This window comes from Botryllus schlosseri, chromosome 16, assembly GCF_051294905.1.
Source record: "Botryllus schlosseri isolate E-star chromosome 16, Bs_hap1, whole genome shotgun sequence".
NCBI classification, from domain to species: domain Eukaryota; kingdom Metazoa; phylum Chordata; class Ascidiacea; order Stolidobranchia; family Styelidae; genus Botryllus; species Botryllus schlosseri.
The window spans coordinates 12,776,421-12,791,357 of NC_137251.1; the positions used below are offsets into that span (position 1 = coordinate 12,776,421).

General features: G+C 44.3%; 1 protein-coding gene across 2 annotated transcripts in view; it reads right to left on the reverse strand.

The window, feature by feature from the left end:
• Positions 1–2,170: 2,170 nt before the first annotated feature.
• Positions 2,171–14,937, reverse strand: part of LOC145459316 (vitamin D3 receptor B-like) — a 37,681-nt gene continuing 24,914 nt past the window's right edge. For both annotated transcript variants that reach the window (XM_080337964.1, XM_080337966.1), the window contains exons 8-15: positions 14,594–14,715; positions 13,951–14,059; positions 12,690–12,750; positions 12,508–12,623; positions 11,568–11,668; positions 10,884–11,034; positions 6,587–6,733; positions 2,171–5,204 (exon numbers count right to left, since the gene is read on the reverse strand). In XM_080337964.1, coding sequence (XP_080194090.1) covers positions 5,070–5,204; positions 6,587–6,733; positions 10,884–11,034; positions 11,568–11,668; positions 12,508–12,623; positions 12,690–12,750; positions 13,951–14,059; positions 14,594–14,715 — 942 coding nt within the window. In that variant the 3' untranslated portion in view covers positions 2,171–5,069. The remainder of the gene's footprint in view (positions 5,205–6,586; positions 6,734–10,883; positions 11,035–11,567; positions 11,669–12,507; positions 12,624–12,689; positions 12,751–13,950; positions 14,060–14,593; positions 14,716–14,937) is intronic.

Genomic DNA, 14,937 nt, shown 5'->3' on the forward strand with positions numbered 1-14,937 from the left:
TATGTAGTAAATAATGTGGTGTGTGTACGCAGCCGTGATCAGGTTAAGCCCATAGTGGTAGAAAACAGGTTATTATATCAGGATCTTCTTCTTCTAACGTAGGATCTACATTCTACTGACCATGTTTAAAGGCTGTAGCATCTGCATAATATTTACATTATTGAAGGACATGGAAAAGACGTTGAATTGAGTCGACACAAAATCCCCCTTTCTACGACCTGCCGAGATCTAATATCTACTATATCGGCTCGGCTTTTCTACATCTTTGGTCTGTACTGTGTTTGCTGGGCAATAACGCAGGTATTGGATGTATCACCAGGATCACTCTTCCGGCCATGGCGCGTGGCAGCAATCGGCCACATATGATGTTTCGATGTTGGCGGCATTGAAATACTAATTAAAGTAATTCAAATCAATCAGCATACAAATTGCCGACTTATTTCATCGCATCACGTCATTTGTAAAACAACTAACAAAGAATATAAGCTCCACTGCCACCTGAACAGAGCTATCTCGCGATATCTTCACAGCTGCTAGTTGACGCTCTGCTGCAGACAAAATATCGCAAAATGCATTTCTACCCAACAAAATCTGGATTTGACATAACAAATAGTGTTCCGACACGTGAAACGCCGTACCTCAAAATCTTGATGTCTCTTTTTCGATCAAACAGTTGTTTTAGAAAGTAATAGGACAGTCCTACATGTTGCTAAACTATAAAGAAGTGTGTGCAGCTCATCTTGAAGAAATCTCAAAACTATACGATACGCTCAATTATACAGTCGAGAATCTTAGAAGTTATTCACGAAAAATATTCAAAATTTTTCAATCTATTCACTGTGTCAAGGAATGGCTTTCAAATACGTATAGCCTATAGTTAAGCCTAGCATCACACTAATTTTCAGGGATATCCAAGTGGCGCAAGGTGTCCAACGGGCCCGATACGCTCGGCTGCACAGTCATTGAAATTCAAATTTATTCACGAAAAATATTCGAAAATTTTAAACTATGACCTGTGTCAAGGAATGGCTTTCGAAATACCAGCGGGAGCATTACTTCAGTGCTGATTTACTGTGTCTCAGTCGAATTTTACCCCAAAATTCTCAAAAAAGAGGACAAAGGAGATGACATTTGGGCGTCCTTCGAGGGCACTTTCAAAAAAGAGGATAAATCCTCTTGGAAAAGGACGTATTGTAACCCTATTCATTGCTCTCGATACGTAGAACTACTAGACTAGGCGATGTCGGTATAACTTTCCGGCATAATATGACAGAATATGAAACCGCAGAGTTGAAAGAAATTGATATGATGCAATACACAATCCACCAACACATCTAAACGATACAATTGAAGCCTGTGCCAATTGTTGACCATGACCAGTGATATATATGTATCACCTAATACATCAATCCGATTTAAATTAAGCAAGAGGTTCGTTAAGATGACCAGTGACCACTGGGCAGAAAGACACCATTACAGATATACTACTAGTCTACGATTACGACAACGTAAGCTTCAATCACTTTGTTTGCGTTCAATTTATTTGTGACTCAGGAACGGGGGCTGAATAAAACGAGGCTCCACATGCGCACAATCGACTGGTTTCTCACACTAATCGTATCAGCGTCTCGAGAACATAGTAGGCTACGTATAGGTGCAACGATTCAGTCGACACCGACTACTTGATGACTTGGCTCGACAACTTGGCTTCGAGTCACGAGTCAATCGAAATTTTTGAGGCTCCGAGGGCCGAGACAGGCCATCTGAAAAAGTCAAGTCGAGTCGACCCAGTACTGGTTCCTACTAATCTCGACGTCGACGGGAAGATCTAACTCGAGCAGAAACTTCAAGCTGATACTCTTATGGCAACACTGTCTGCGTTTGAGATCACTTTCGTTGAAATCGATTTCGAATATGCCTTTGGCTTATACCGACAGATATGCATGCCTCTTTATTTCGGAGACCCAGCATTTTTGGTACTTAGGCTGCAAGTCGGAGTCTATTTTATTCCGGACGGAGTTGTTGACTCAAGTGACGAAGGGCCTGGCGTCGCATAGCTAAGCAGACGTCCTGACTCTCTCTTGTCTCGGACTTCTATTGCGTCGTATAGGTATTCTGCAACTGTATCCAAGCCTGCCTAACAGAGTAATAACGAATAGCGAAGGATACACAATTTTTATGTACAGTTTATTCACAGAGAAATTGTACTCGGAGGGTGAAAGTTCTCACACAGACGAAGCGACGCTCCAACAATCGGCGTTGCAGGAAGCACTCTGACATGATCGAAACAAAAACAACGTGAACGAGAACAGCAAACACGAACATTTGAACATAACGAACAAAACCCGAAACATCACAACCACACACCCACGGTCGATCTGTGAACATTAAAAAAAGCACGTTACGTATTCGTGCTGATATCTAGTCGAACGTAGCGTGATATGAATTCATCAAGCACCGGCCCCAATCATTTGCATCTTAGAACTACGAAATGCCTAAATCAAAATTCGCGATATCGTCACAACGGAATTACCTTCAAATACAGATTGGAGTAGAGACTACAGTCGTGTCTCGCCGATTAACAAATCAGCGACGTCAGTACGACGGAGAAATAGTCAGATTTTGTACACCGCACGGTGCTAGAGACCATCGAGGCCCGAAAGGCTTCACACCTCGCTATTAAATCCTAGCAAATACGGTCGACCATACTTTATGTAGGATCACAAGTGTGTCAATTCTCTAACGCGAAATCGTACGCCCGCACGCAATGTTTCTAGACCCGAAAATTCGCTACAAAAACGAGAAACATATCACACCATCACTTGAGTTGAATAGAGCGAGGCACTGACAATTAACGGCCTTGATCTCACGCGAAACGCATATACAATTCGTACAGACGAAAGGAAAATAGCACGGTAAAGTAATACAAAACCAAGCAATCGCGCCTCCAAGTGTTCGAGCGCGACATGCTACCGTCGCCGTAAACGCGCGGGAAAAAAGACAAGCTCTAAACTACGCCAACCCTACGCGTTCAAAGCGCAAAGCTGAAAAGGCTGCAATAAAAATAAAAGGGAAGCGGCGACCAACTTCCGAGACAGTCGATAAAAAAGGAACACGATAAATTAGAAATTGAAAGTGGCGGATACGCCGGTATGAAGGCAGAGATGGACAACTAAAAATGTTCAGCGTTTCCAAATTAGACTAAAATTCGGAAGAAATATAACAGAAATCGAGTCCAGTTCGTATCAAACCGTGTTCATTCCCATAAGCATGAGAATGGCGAATGTCTGTACACTGAGCTTTGACACTATACCGTTATTCGGTAACGTTTTCATGAAAACCAAATATTAAATTTGAATTACCGACATTTCGCTCTAATTTGGCAACTAGAATTATGTAGTTGCCAAATCTGCTCTCATGGGGGGACTCCGGTAATTTAAAAGAATAGTTTCCAGACAAATCAGCGGGCTGTAATGAAAATGGCGTCAAAAGCATTGGCGTAAGACAGAGAGAGGGGAAAGTGAGCAGTTTGAGCGTAATTTTTCGATATTAGAAGACTGTTTTGGATGGAAAATAGTTGTGTCGAATTGGCCACTTGCCACCATTCAAAACACAGATTGAAAACACGATCAGGACGGAGGTACGTCGACTAGCGGCGGCAATTAAAGCGTGGTATAAGATAACCCCAAATATCAATAATAACCCTTAAGAAATCACGCAATCCAAATCATAGTTAAAATCAGCCGAGGGGAACTATAGCCGGTAAACGTACTCAGCTCTGCATGCACTTATCCACCGTGAACTTACGAAAATGTTACTACTACAAGCGAGATAAATCACAATAAAAAACAAAAGAGATATCACTAATCAATAATCATACATGAGGCGTATGGAAACAAGAAAAGTTGAACTTATGAATGTACCGTTTCATATTAGAAACACCACGTAGAATTGCTATCGGGACACGACACAACAAAGCACGCGAACTACACGCGCCGGGGATGAACTAATTTACCGGCGTATAACAGAAACCGACCCGGACGTTACAGTTATTTTAATACAGGCAAGATCACACACTGCCAAATTCGGCTACGGGAAACGGGGCACACGCTGGCGATTACAGAAAACGCGTCGCAGCGGCGTAGTTTTCCACACAATATTCAGACAACGGATAGGAACTTATCGGGAAAGAGAGATGATCACTAAGTGCAAAAACGCTGAACTTTATAGACACGGTAAAGGCCTTGATGGAACGTTTCGAACTTTAAACAGGGTCGAGCTACAAAGAATGAAAAATAGACCCCGGGCGGGGGGCCAAAGACCGATAACATTACGGAACTATCGCAAAATACTGGCAACAAACACTAGGATGTTTGACGGATTGGATATTCCATAATATGTGGAATGGTGTCGGCCGGTTAAGTTGAACATGCGGGGTAGAGATAAAACAATATGTATGATTCCAATGAACTGTTACAGTCGGAAGGATAAAGTGAACTGTTGCTACGCCGACACCGATCGTAGGTAACTCAGAGTCGGTTAAAGTCATCAAAGCACTGACACACCTTGAAAATATCTTCAACACGCTAAATGCGAACAGTAAACAACGAATTTTTCCGCGCGTTATGGCGCGAAGTCAAAAGCTTTCCATTCGACGCGATCGCACGACTTGGCGAACCGACAATATGCGATAGTGATCATAATTTACAGTGGCAGCCAGCCCAGTCCGGATTTGACATTATAGCGACCTCGGCGCGAAGAAAAAAGAGGAAAAATAGTATCAAGTACACCTTGCGTTGCACGTCTGAAGACTTCTTTGGTCGTGGCGGTCACCGCGATTGGCGTAATTTGAGGGCGCCTCGAACGGGCGAGGACGCGTCGAGCAAACGATATGAAATGGTTTACTTAATTTAGTAGCGAAACAAAAAACGGCCGACGCGCCCGGCGCTGGCTTGCGAAGCGTACAGAATGGAATACTTTTGTTGACGTTAAGAAATCTGCAGCCTACTACGCGTAGGGTAGGGTAGGACTCTCCGAGGCCGCGGCGGCCGTGTCGGGAAAAAATGTCCTCAATTGTTCACTTCCAGTATGAGCGGGTCCATTTCGTTCTGGTTCTTGAGAGTGAAGATCGAGTTCGAGAACAGGACGTTGATGGTGCGCAGCACGGGCAGCAGCAACAGGAGCTCGGAGTACAGCACGCACGCCTGCAGAAGGCAGAAACACATTTCAACGATATTTACCAACAGAGGATAAGCACGGGCAGGGAGTAGCTGAATACCGTTACACACACACCGTGACATTATCGCGGTTGTTCTAACCCGGCGAACCCCAAGCCTTTGGCGAACCTCACATTTTCGCCTAGTACCCAAAACAAGTATCATCCTCCATACGGTTGCCCGACATATGAGCAATTGAGCATGTGACACAATGGAAAACGACAGTTCAGCATGGGACGCTACAGAATGCGTCACTTCGCCATGTGACTTACAAACCAAAAACTTACCCTAACCAGAAACATAGCTCTAAAATTAACCCTTATAAACATCCTAACCCCAAGCCTAACCCTAACCCTAACCTACCGCGAACCCGTAATTTAACCCACATGCTCATGTGTCGCGTGCCCATGTTTTTGGTAAGGGGCGGTACCCCTGCCCAGTGCTCTGAATGTCTCCAAGTGAAGAAGTCCAACTGAGCACGGATAAACGGCGGGAGTAACTCGTAGCCCGTCGCATTGATCGGTACCCGAGAAGTAGCTCTTGGTTTCAAAAAGGTTGGTGACCACTGGTGTAAGTGTCACACGGGACGTTTTGCCTCGTCGTTATGACAATTTCAATCATACACGAGACGCTAACTTTACGAAATTCTAAAGACGCTAACTTTACAAAATTCTAAGTCTAAAATCAAGTATCTTTGACTAACAAACTACAGAGTTAGAAGTACCGTAGTAGTGGTCTGGTAGCCTAAAACCGCTTCAGTAAGTAGCGCAGGTAGGCAAAAGTACACAGTACTTCATTACTGACAAACTCTAGCTCACAACACATCTGCGAGAAATGTTGTGTTAATCATGGTGTTTGTCTACTACAAAGGCCATTTACACCAGGCCGATATTCAGTTTGATTCCGTATCCGCCGACTTGTAGCAAGGGCCACTTCTATAGGCTTTTTTAAGACACCGCTCGCGGGGATCTGGTGGCGAGGAGCCTATAAACCTCCAACGCTTGGAATTCTGGAGTCGACCTCGGTCGGACTCGAACCCGCAACCCATTTGTGTTGCAGCCGTGGATCGTACGACTGCGCTATCTCGCCGCTATCTGCGAGAGATCGTTTGCTGAATATTTTACAGTCCGGGCAGTATAAAACGAATTCGACCAAACAACATAACGTCCCACGCAGCAACGCCTCCCGTTCTTCCCTTTCCACAAAACCAACCAAATCCCACGTTCCGCTGCGTAGACATCCGCATCGCCTGCACTTCTCCCGGCAACGCAAAAGATCACGCGGGTACAACGAACGGGAAGCCTTCAACTTTCATACCTCACGGAAATCGCAAGCGCGCGCTCGCAAAATGCATACGGATATCAAATTACCTTATCCGGCTCGTGGTGCGTGTACTCGTATGCCCGCAACGCCTGAGCGATTCTCTTCTGCATGGCTTCGACTTTGGCGCAGTCTTGAATTCCGGGGCGGTCGGGCGAGAAGAGCACCAGCCCGAGCAGGAGACAGATTTCTTCGACCTGAGAGATCAATCGGAAAATGTGAACCGATATTACTAACAGACGGATAGTCTGCTACATTTGGTTGTATTCGCTGATTGAGATATAAAATCGGATAATGCAGTGGTTCCCAACCTTTTTCGACCCATCGCCCCCTTTTCAAGGTCAACACCAATCATCGCCCCCCAAAATTTTGTGCACCGATAATTGGGCATACAGACTGTAATCACCGGCGGGTTGACTAAAAAAAAAAAAAAAAAAGGTCATCTTTCTCCGCTCAGAGCTGCAAATAACGTTTTTTCTCTCCGAATTGCTAGGTGGATGACTAAAAAAAAAAAGGTCAGCCGTTTTGACGCGTCATCGCCCCCCTATCGCCCCCTTCGCTATTTTCGCCCCCCGTCGCCCCCTTTGTCCATTTTCGCCCCCCTATCGCCCCCTTCGTCATTTTCGCCCCCCTAGATCGCCAAATCGCCCCCTGGGGGGCGATATCGCCCACGTTGGGAACCACTGGGATAATGTATTCCTATTGGAATGATTTAGTGTACTTCCACTTCGACATGAACAGCTTTTAGGCAAAAGACACTTTGGACATTGAAAAGAAGAAAAGTAGTTTTGCGATTATTTAAGTAACTTTTATGAGTGAAATCTTCACAACCCATAACAACTGCGTGAAATAGCCATCACAGTAACTGCAAAATATTATACTTATTTTGTAGCAAGTCGAGATCTGCGCGGGACGAAGGCGCGTTTAAATTTGAAAACAAGAAATCCGCTATCCTACACACGTGATTTGTGCGATAGTTATCGTCTCGCGATCTGTAATACCGTCACAACATCGCCGCGATTCGCGCACGGGTTGGGGAATCGGTACTGGTCAAGTCAATCATTGACTGGCGTGACGTGGGTTGGCGTAAATCGAAGAAAACAACACGTGCTTGACGAGCGGTCGGTCGACAGCAACGCACACATCGATCATTAACCCGAGCCGGACTAGATACCCGCTACTTAACAGCACAGCAACGCGCCCAAATAAACTTGGCACGACTGTTGCTATATATTGCGTCCCTATGTTGGTTTGATCCCGTGGGTAAGGAGAAAGGTCGTTTCAAACAATTTTACTTGCTCAGGGCAATCTGTGATATTTCCACCTTATATGGTGCGTTGGGCTGGTGCACCTATTCAGAGTGGGAATCAACATGACTATTACGAGAATGGCGTCGATAAATATTTACCGGACTAGGACAAACGGATAATTCTAGTCGTATGAGACAAATTAGAGCGACATTCCGGTAATCTATTGTATTCTAATTGCGAAATGTTTCCATTATCTAATTTTAATTCTAATCTAATTTATGGTCTTCCTGATAGAATAACTGTATAGTGCGGAACGAGCCAAACTTGATGTAAAGACATTTGCTATCCTCATGCTTAAGGGAATATAGTTAGATTTGATATATACTGATCTTGATTCTTCTTGTCTTTCTTCCTAATCAGTAATTTAAATTCATATTTCCCAGTGTTTGCGAATGCAGTAACTCTTATTCTTATCGAATCTTGGAAAAGTTGACAATATTCTAGTCAGGCACAGTGGAGGGATTAATGTGTCAATTTTCCATCTATAGAAGAGGGTGCAAAACTAATTTTCGCAACATAGTTTTGTATGCTTTGAGGTGTGGATAAGTGAAATAAAACGGCATAGTTGTAATATGAATGAGCGAATCCGGTTTAAAGCAGAAAATCCCGGCTCATCAATGTTATGCAACCACCGACAGATCCTCAGAACAACGATTTTCACGTAGAACGCAAAATTATCTCCGCCACATCGGATTATGACGTTCGCCTAACAAAGGCGAGTTATCTACGAGCTTTCATTCCCAATGAGTTATTAAGACACCGGGAAATCCGCACGCAACATAACACAGTTCAATCGTTCGCTAATCACGAGCAGAAGCGGGTTTACAGTGAGCGACTTCCAGTTAAATCCTAGCCGACGATTAAGGCGTCTCCGTGCGACAACCGATGTACCTCGCATTAAGCCGTCTTCCGATACCAACAGCATATCGACGAAGAATAGTATATTCAACCAGGGGTTAATAATTTAGCGCAGTCGATTCCAATTGAATGCATATGCGCGTAGCTGGCATAAATATCATCAGAGTGCTGGTCCGTGAATGAGTAATAATGCCCGGATTTTATTGCTAACCCAAACACAACTGCAGCCAAAAGTCAATTTTAAGCTATCTGATTATAATCGCGCTGCACACGGCAAATAGACTTTGGTCGCCGCCGACAAGGCATTATTGGAATCAACAAAATCACCGCGGCAGCCCCGAAGTGCCGTTCATTGCAAAGAAAAAAGATGGCGTATCAAACATAATAACCGTAGCATGTGAACTATACCGTCCACGGTAGGGAAATAAGACACCGTGTCAACATACGATCTGGTTTACATAGTGAGGACAACCACTGTTTCTGCGCTTTATCGAAACGCGCTTAATAAGTAACCAGACTCTTTGCTTTTGTCGCCGCCATCTCTAATCAAGGCTGAGAACCCCGACAAAGAGTGCAGGGCGGTATGTGGCCTCACAAAGCGCGCCAACGGGGAAGATAAAATTTCTTTTGACACGGTCTGGGGTTCGCTATAGGTCCGCTTTGCGAGGGTTTAAATCGCTTTGTGGCATAGCTATTTTGAATAGCCAACAGCGTCAATCGACTTGCCAGACAATGACGGAAGTGTTGGCGTGCACAGGCACACACTCTGTGAATCGAAATTTATCCAGCAAAAAGACTAATCACATTTAATTACCGCGGCGCCAATCACACCGTTTTAATCTGTTTACTATTATGGCTTGAGATTAAGTTAACACAAAATGAGATTCTGCGATCCGTCAGTTGCTGCGACTAGGTCAATCATATTGTAATTTGTCTTACTAATGACGTGATCACATTTTTACTGCGCTAAAGTGTCCATCAAGGAAGCAGGCCAGCGAAATGTCCTCAGTCGGTGTACTTATCAACGCCATTACGTCGAGATTGTTGGTGATATGAATCATTTAGTATTCAATGCGTATACATATCAGATTGCGTACGGTAAATTTCGCAATTCTCGACGAGATGACGCATCGGCCCAAGAAATAAGATAAATGTCGGACAGTGAATAAACCATTCTCCCCGAAAACACACGACGTATCGTGGCGACGCGTAGGCGAACTTTTTCGGGGACGCATCGTTTCGAAATCTCGTAGTAGCGCCAATACGCGTATTTTAATAATGGAGTGTGTGTGATCGCTATGAACACCCAGAAGTTTGATGAGGCGCGGATACGTAATAGGCCCTGCACAAAACGCTGAATCGGTAGATCCGACAACGCTTGCACAAATGCACATTGCACATGCACACCGCCGCACAAAAAAACCGCGCTCAAATATCCAACAATCCGCAACAACGCACAACATAACTATACATCACTCCCATAGCAATGTACCGTACACGAATACGCGCAGCTTACATCGCAGCGCCCGACAGACGCAAGATATAAGATATAAGGCCGCACGCAGCACATCACCGAAACGTAATCCAAGACGACGGTATTCCAGATATAAGCGCCATGACAAGCAAGGCAGTGTCGCGTCCGCGCAAATCCGCCATTTCAGCACGTACCTCAATACCCGATGGAACGGGCCACGACCGCAAAAGCAAAATATTGGCCTTGGATTTACGACGTGATTTACAGGAACCGCGCTACATCGCCACATGCAAGCCCAGGCAAGTCGCCATTGTCAAAACAGGCACAAGGCACGGACTTGGACTAATTGGAGCGAAATGCCGGTATTTCCAATCTAATTCGTGAAATATGTTATGCTCCAATTTCAATTCTAGTCGAATTTCCTGTTTTACTGAAAAAGCTCTACGACAACTTCAAATTCGGAATACAATTCAATTTCAAAGTTTTTTTTGCGAAGTCAGTAATTCCGACCTAGTCTGGAAAGTATGTGAATTTCCTGTCGTTCACCTTTGTCCGGGGCAACGAATGATTCACAAAATTACATCCTTAGCGTGTAGCCTATTTCTCGCCATGAAATCATCCGATCTTTCCAACATAGTAGCTGCCTGCTCAGCCGGTTATTCCTACTGCGGACACTGGCTTTGGATTTGAAAGAAAACTCCCTACCTTGAGGGACATCTTCCTCATCCGGGAGTGCACTTTCAGGTACTGCTCAATGAATTCCGCGCTGGCTCCGGCCTCCTTGAAGTTTTCGGGTGAGTATTCGAACTTGTCGGACTTGTACTTGTCGCCGTCGCTCGCAAAAGCGAAATAGGACCTGCGCGGGAAGGCGTGTTAGCGCCCTGTGCGCAGACTCGGACAACTACAGAATCCTAGTCGCATAATTACACTAATTAGTGCGAAATCCCGGCGATCTAATTCTGATCTAGCATGCGAAATGTTTCTACTCGCTAACTTTAATCTAAATTCCGATTCTCCTGGAAATTCTACGGGACAACCGTAGACCGTGGTGCATATAACTACAACTACAACTGACAAATGTATGTTGTCCACAAACGACAAAGTTAATCACTTGGACAGCTAGAATAATTAGAGTCAAACGCCACATTCGCCATTCCCATGCTTATGACCATGAATTCTGATTTGATACCAACTGAACTTGAACTTTCGTTGTACAATATTTCGAACCAGGAATTTCCAAGTCTGTATGAATTCAATTCAGTAGCGCTAATTCTAATCCATTTAGAGAAAACTGCGTACCTATAATTCTAATTCGAAACTAATTCAAACAAGCCGGATATTTTTCTATATTGCTCAACGCGCAGAATACAATGTAGAGCGCGCGCTCACCTCAAGACCAGCATCTCCAAACACCCGCCGCGGAGCAAATTGATTTGATCGACCGTCTCCAGGTCCTTGAACTCGGGTATGCATTTACAAAACTCTATCACCTGCGAAAAAAACAAGATTCATCAGAGCGTATTGGATCAGGTCTTAACGGGAACAAGGTTACCAACTGCTAAAAGGGTCCGGCTGCTTTATATATGTTTCTATTCAAAATACCCCAACATAAAAAGAACGAGTTTAGCAGGCTACTAGAGAAGGCTCGTGGGCATCTGGGGGAAATTCATATTTGTTCTCTACATAAGGTGGTTGAGTTGCAGCCTCCCGAGCGTCACGCGAATGAGCTCAGGGGTATACCTCTTTTATTTTGTAAGAACCAAGACCACTACGATAGCCTACGTCCATAGAAACAGTTGCAACTCGTCTTAAAGGCGCTCAAAACAAGTTCTCATTGTTTGCGTAGCAAAAGTGCCAAAATGGTGCTAATATTTAAATTTACGGCATCAGAAAGCTTGAAAAAGTGTCAACATTCGGAAATTCGGCACTCGATTGTGTGAAATGGCAACACTGGCCGGCACTCAACAAATACAATAACAGCGGACCCGTGAAAGACACGCCCGCTCGTAACAAAATACGTAGATGGATCGTGGATCGCGTATCCTAAGAAGTTGATATTTTAATCAGCATAAATTATGTGGTTCGCGGAGGATAAATGGTGAAGAAACAGCTAAAATTAGTTGTCACTGTCCATAAAACACATTCCAGCAAGGGAACGCACAAATCGCGTGTCGCGCGCACAAGTGAAGTAACTTATCACAGGTAGAACTTAAGATAGGTAAAATTCCAGATAACAACACGAAGCCGGATAATATTCTACTTGCCACCGCACGCCACCAGACAGCAAAAGGCTAACAAGCGAGGCCTAAAATATGCACTGCGTACCGACCTTTTTAATACCCCAAGTCATAATGTCGCAGAAGTGTTGAAAAAGCGAGTGTCGCCTGTTGGTGGAGCTGTCTGCGTTCGGATTGTTGAAAGCACCTTGAAACTTCTGCACCGACTCTGCAAGGCATACCGGGGGACGAGTTAGCTGGCGTATCGAGTATTGAATTTCTATGTGCGAATTACCCAACAGATCCATGTTGCTGTACATCCCGGGGAGCTCATGCGCACTCTCGTATATGTTACCCTGCGCAGAGAATCCGTCCATAAATAGAAACATAACGAAAACATGTTCAGTACATCAGAGTGTTCTTAGCATCATATACATTGTTATACCGAATCAGACCGTTTCTCGAAAGCAGACTAACCAGACCAGGTGCGGGCAAACTACGGCCAGCAACGCCGTTTTGCGCGGCCCCCAAAACCCTCGCGAAAAATATTGATGAAATGCGCGATAAAAATCTAATTATTGCGGCGACGCATTTTAAAAGGTTCAACTTGCTAAACATCACAGAAAGTCGAAACAAAAATGACACAATTCGGTTCACGAGCGGGATTTTGAAGTTGAAAACACGGCAAGCTCATTACTTTTAGTGCCGTGCTTGCAAAAACGAATTCGCGCGCGTGTCAGGTAGATTCGTCTACGATACGTGTAAGTATTTTATATTTATTTTATGATGAATTATAATCAATTTTAGAAACGTATTTAAAGGTAACATGGTTATGATGCTGTCAGCATAGTGTGTCCTCTGAAGGTTTAAACAAACGTAGAATCAGCACATCTATGAACAGATCGTTGCCCACAGATTCAAATTTCCATCCTGTTGCAACAATCGGCACAAGCGACTCTCATCGCAAATTTTGACACGTTGGTTATTGAGAACGACCAGATATAAGATCTTGTCAATATTTCTGACGCATATATTTAGTTTGTTTTAAATATTTTACAGTTATATTATCTCCATATTTCCTCAAAAATACGTTTCAAACTTGCCAATCAATTAAAACTTGATCTTTTATTGCACTAATTAATGGACGAGCGGTCAACTTCTTGCATTGTGGAATTGCAGCATAAAATTATAATATATGTAGCGGTCAGGCGCGAAACTGGCCACGGAAAGGCGGCTGAGAACCGCTGTTAAGGATCACGTCCAATTTTTACTACAATTACACTGCAGCGTCGCGCACAAAAAGCGCGGCAGACAATTCGAATTAAGACAAAGGCCCGCGAAACTGACACGAGCACATATGCGATTGAAATCGAGCCGTTTTGAAGTGGGCAAATTCAATATTTTACCAGCAGCGCGCGATAAAATAACGATCACGTTTACGACTGCGAATAGTAAAACATCTCTACCGCGACATCATAACAAATCGGGTAATCTCGCGATAAAGTCAACACGCGTCGAATAACATATACAGCAGCGGGTCGATAGCGTTTACTTACGTTAGCGTCCGGCCCCATGCCTGGAAAGACGGCCTGGAAGTTATCGAAGCCGCCGGCGGCGCCGTTCGGAGTCATGTACGGCGACGAGGACGATGAACTGCCCGAGCCGCTGTCGACGAAATTGCACAAATCTTTCACCGAAGCAAGCGGTAATTTCAAAATCATTTTCAACAAGAATTTCATATTCAAGTGTATACTGAAGTTACTGAAGAAGCGGAATTGGTCGATGATTCGCATACTCTCAGAACTCGAAAACGCAAGACACAATATTCCCCATCAACGTGAAATGCCACACGATACTGCGAGTTGGCGCAAATTCGAACCGGGCCTACGATATGTTATCGTAGGCCCCGTTCGTACATATATTCAGCTATTGAGATAACGTGGGCTATTTTGCTCGGTTATAATGCCAATTTAACTCGTAAAACTGACGCAGACATATCCCAACACCAAGTTCTACTTTACAAAGTACAAAGGAAAAAAAAGTACATAGTTTTGCGTAAAAAAATGTAAGCAGAAACGGGAGGCCTCGGGTAACCAGTGCAAGTAGACTTTATACCTATCGGAGTATTAAAAAACTCAAGCTGCCAGAAGCCTTCTCAACAGGTGACGGCCCGCAACACGCGAAAACCAGACCACTTACTCCGAGTTGATCCTGGGAAGTGAAGAGGCGACCGCTTGGTGAAGAAAGTTGTCGAGAAATGGCTTTTGCGTGCCGTGCAGGCTGCTGAACATGTCCCCGAAATCGCCCAGATTCCCGGCACACTGACAAGTGAAGGCAGAATATCGGAAACAAGCCCGCTCGAGCGGGATCGAGTTAAATACACGCACAGGTGGTCGCAGTGGTAAGCTGCTCACGAACTCGTTACCGATCACTAGGGCGATTTTTTTTTACATTACAAAAAATAGGACAAGATGTTGTTAAAATTGTAGCGTTAGGTTAAAAAATTGTCGAGATTGTTTAGTAAGACAGAATTTCCTTGCAAC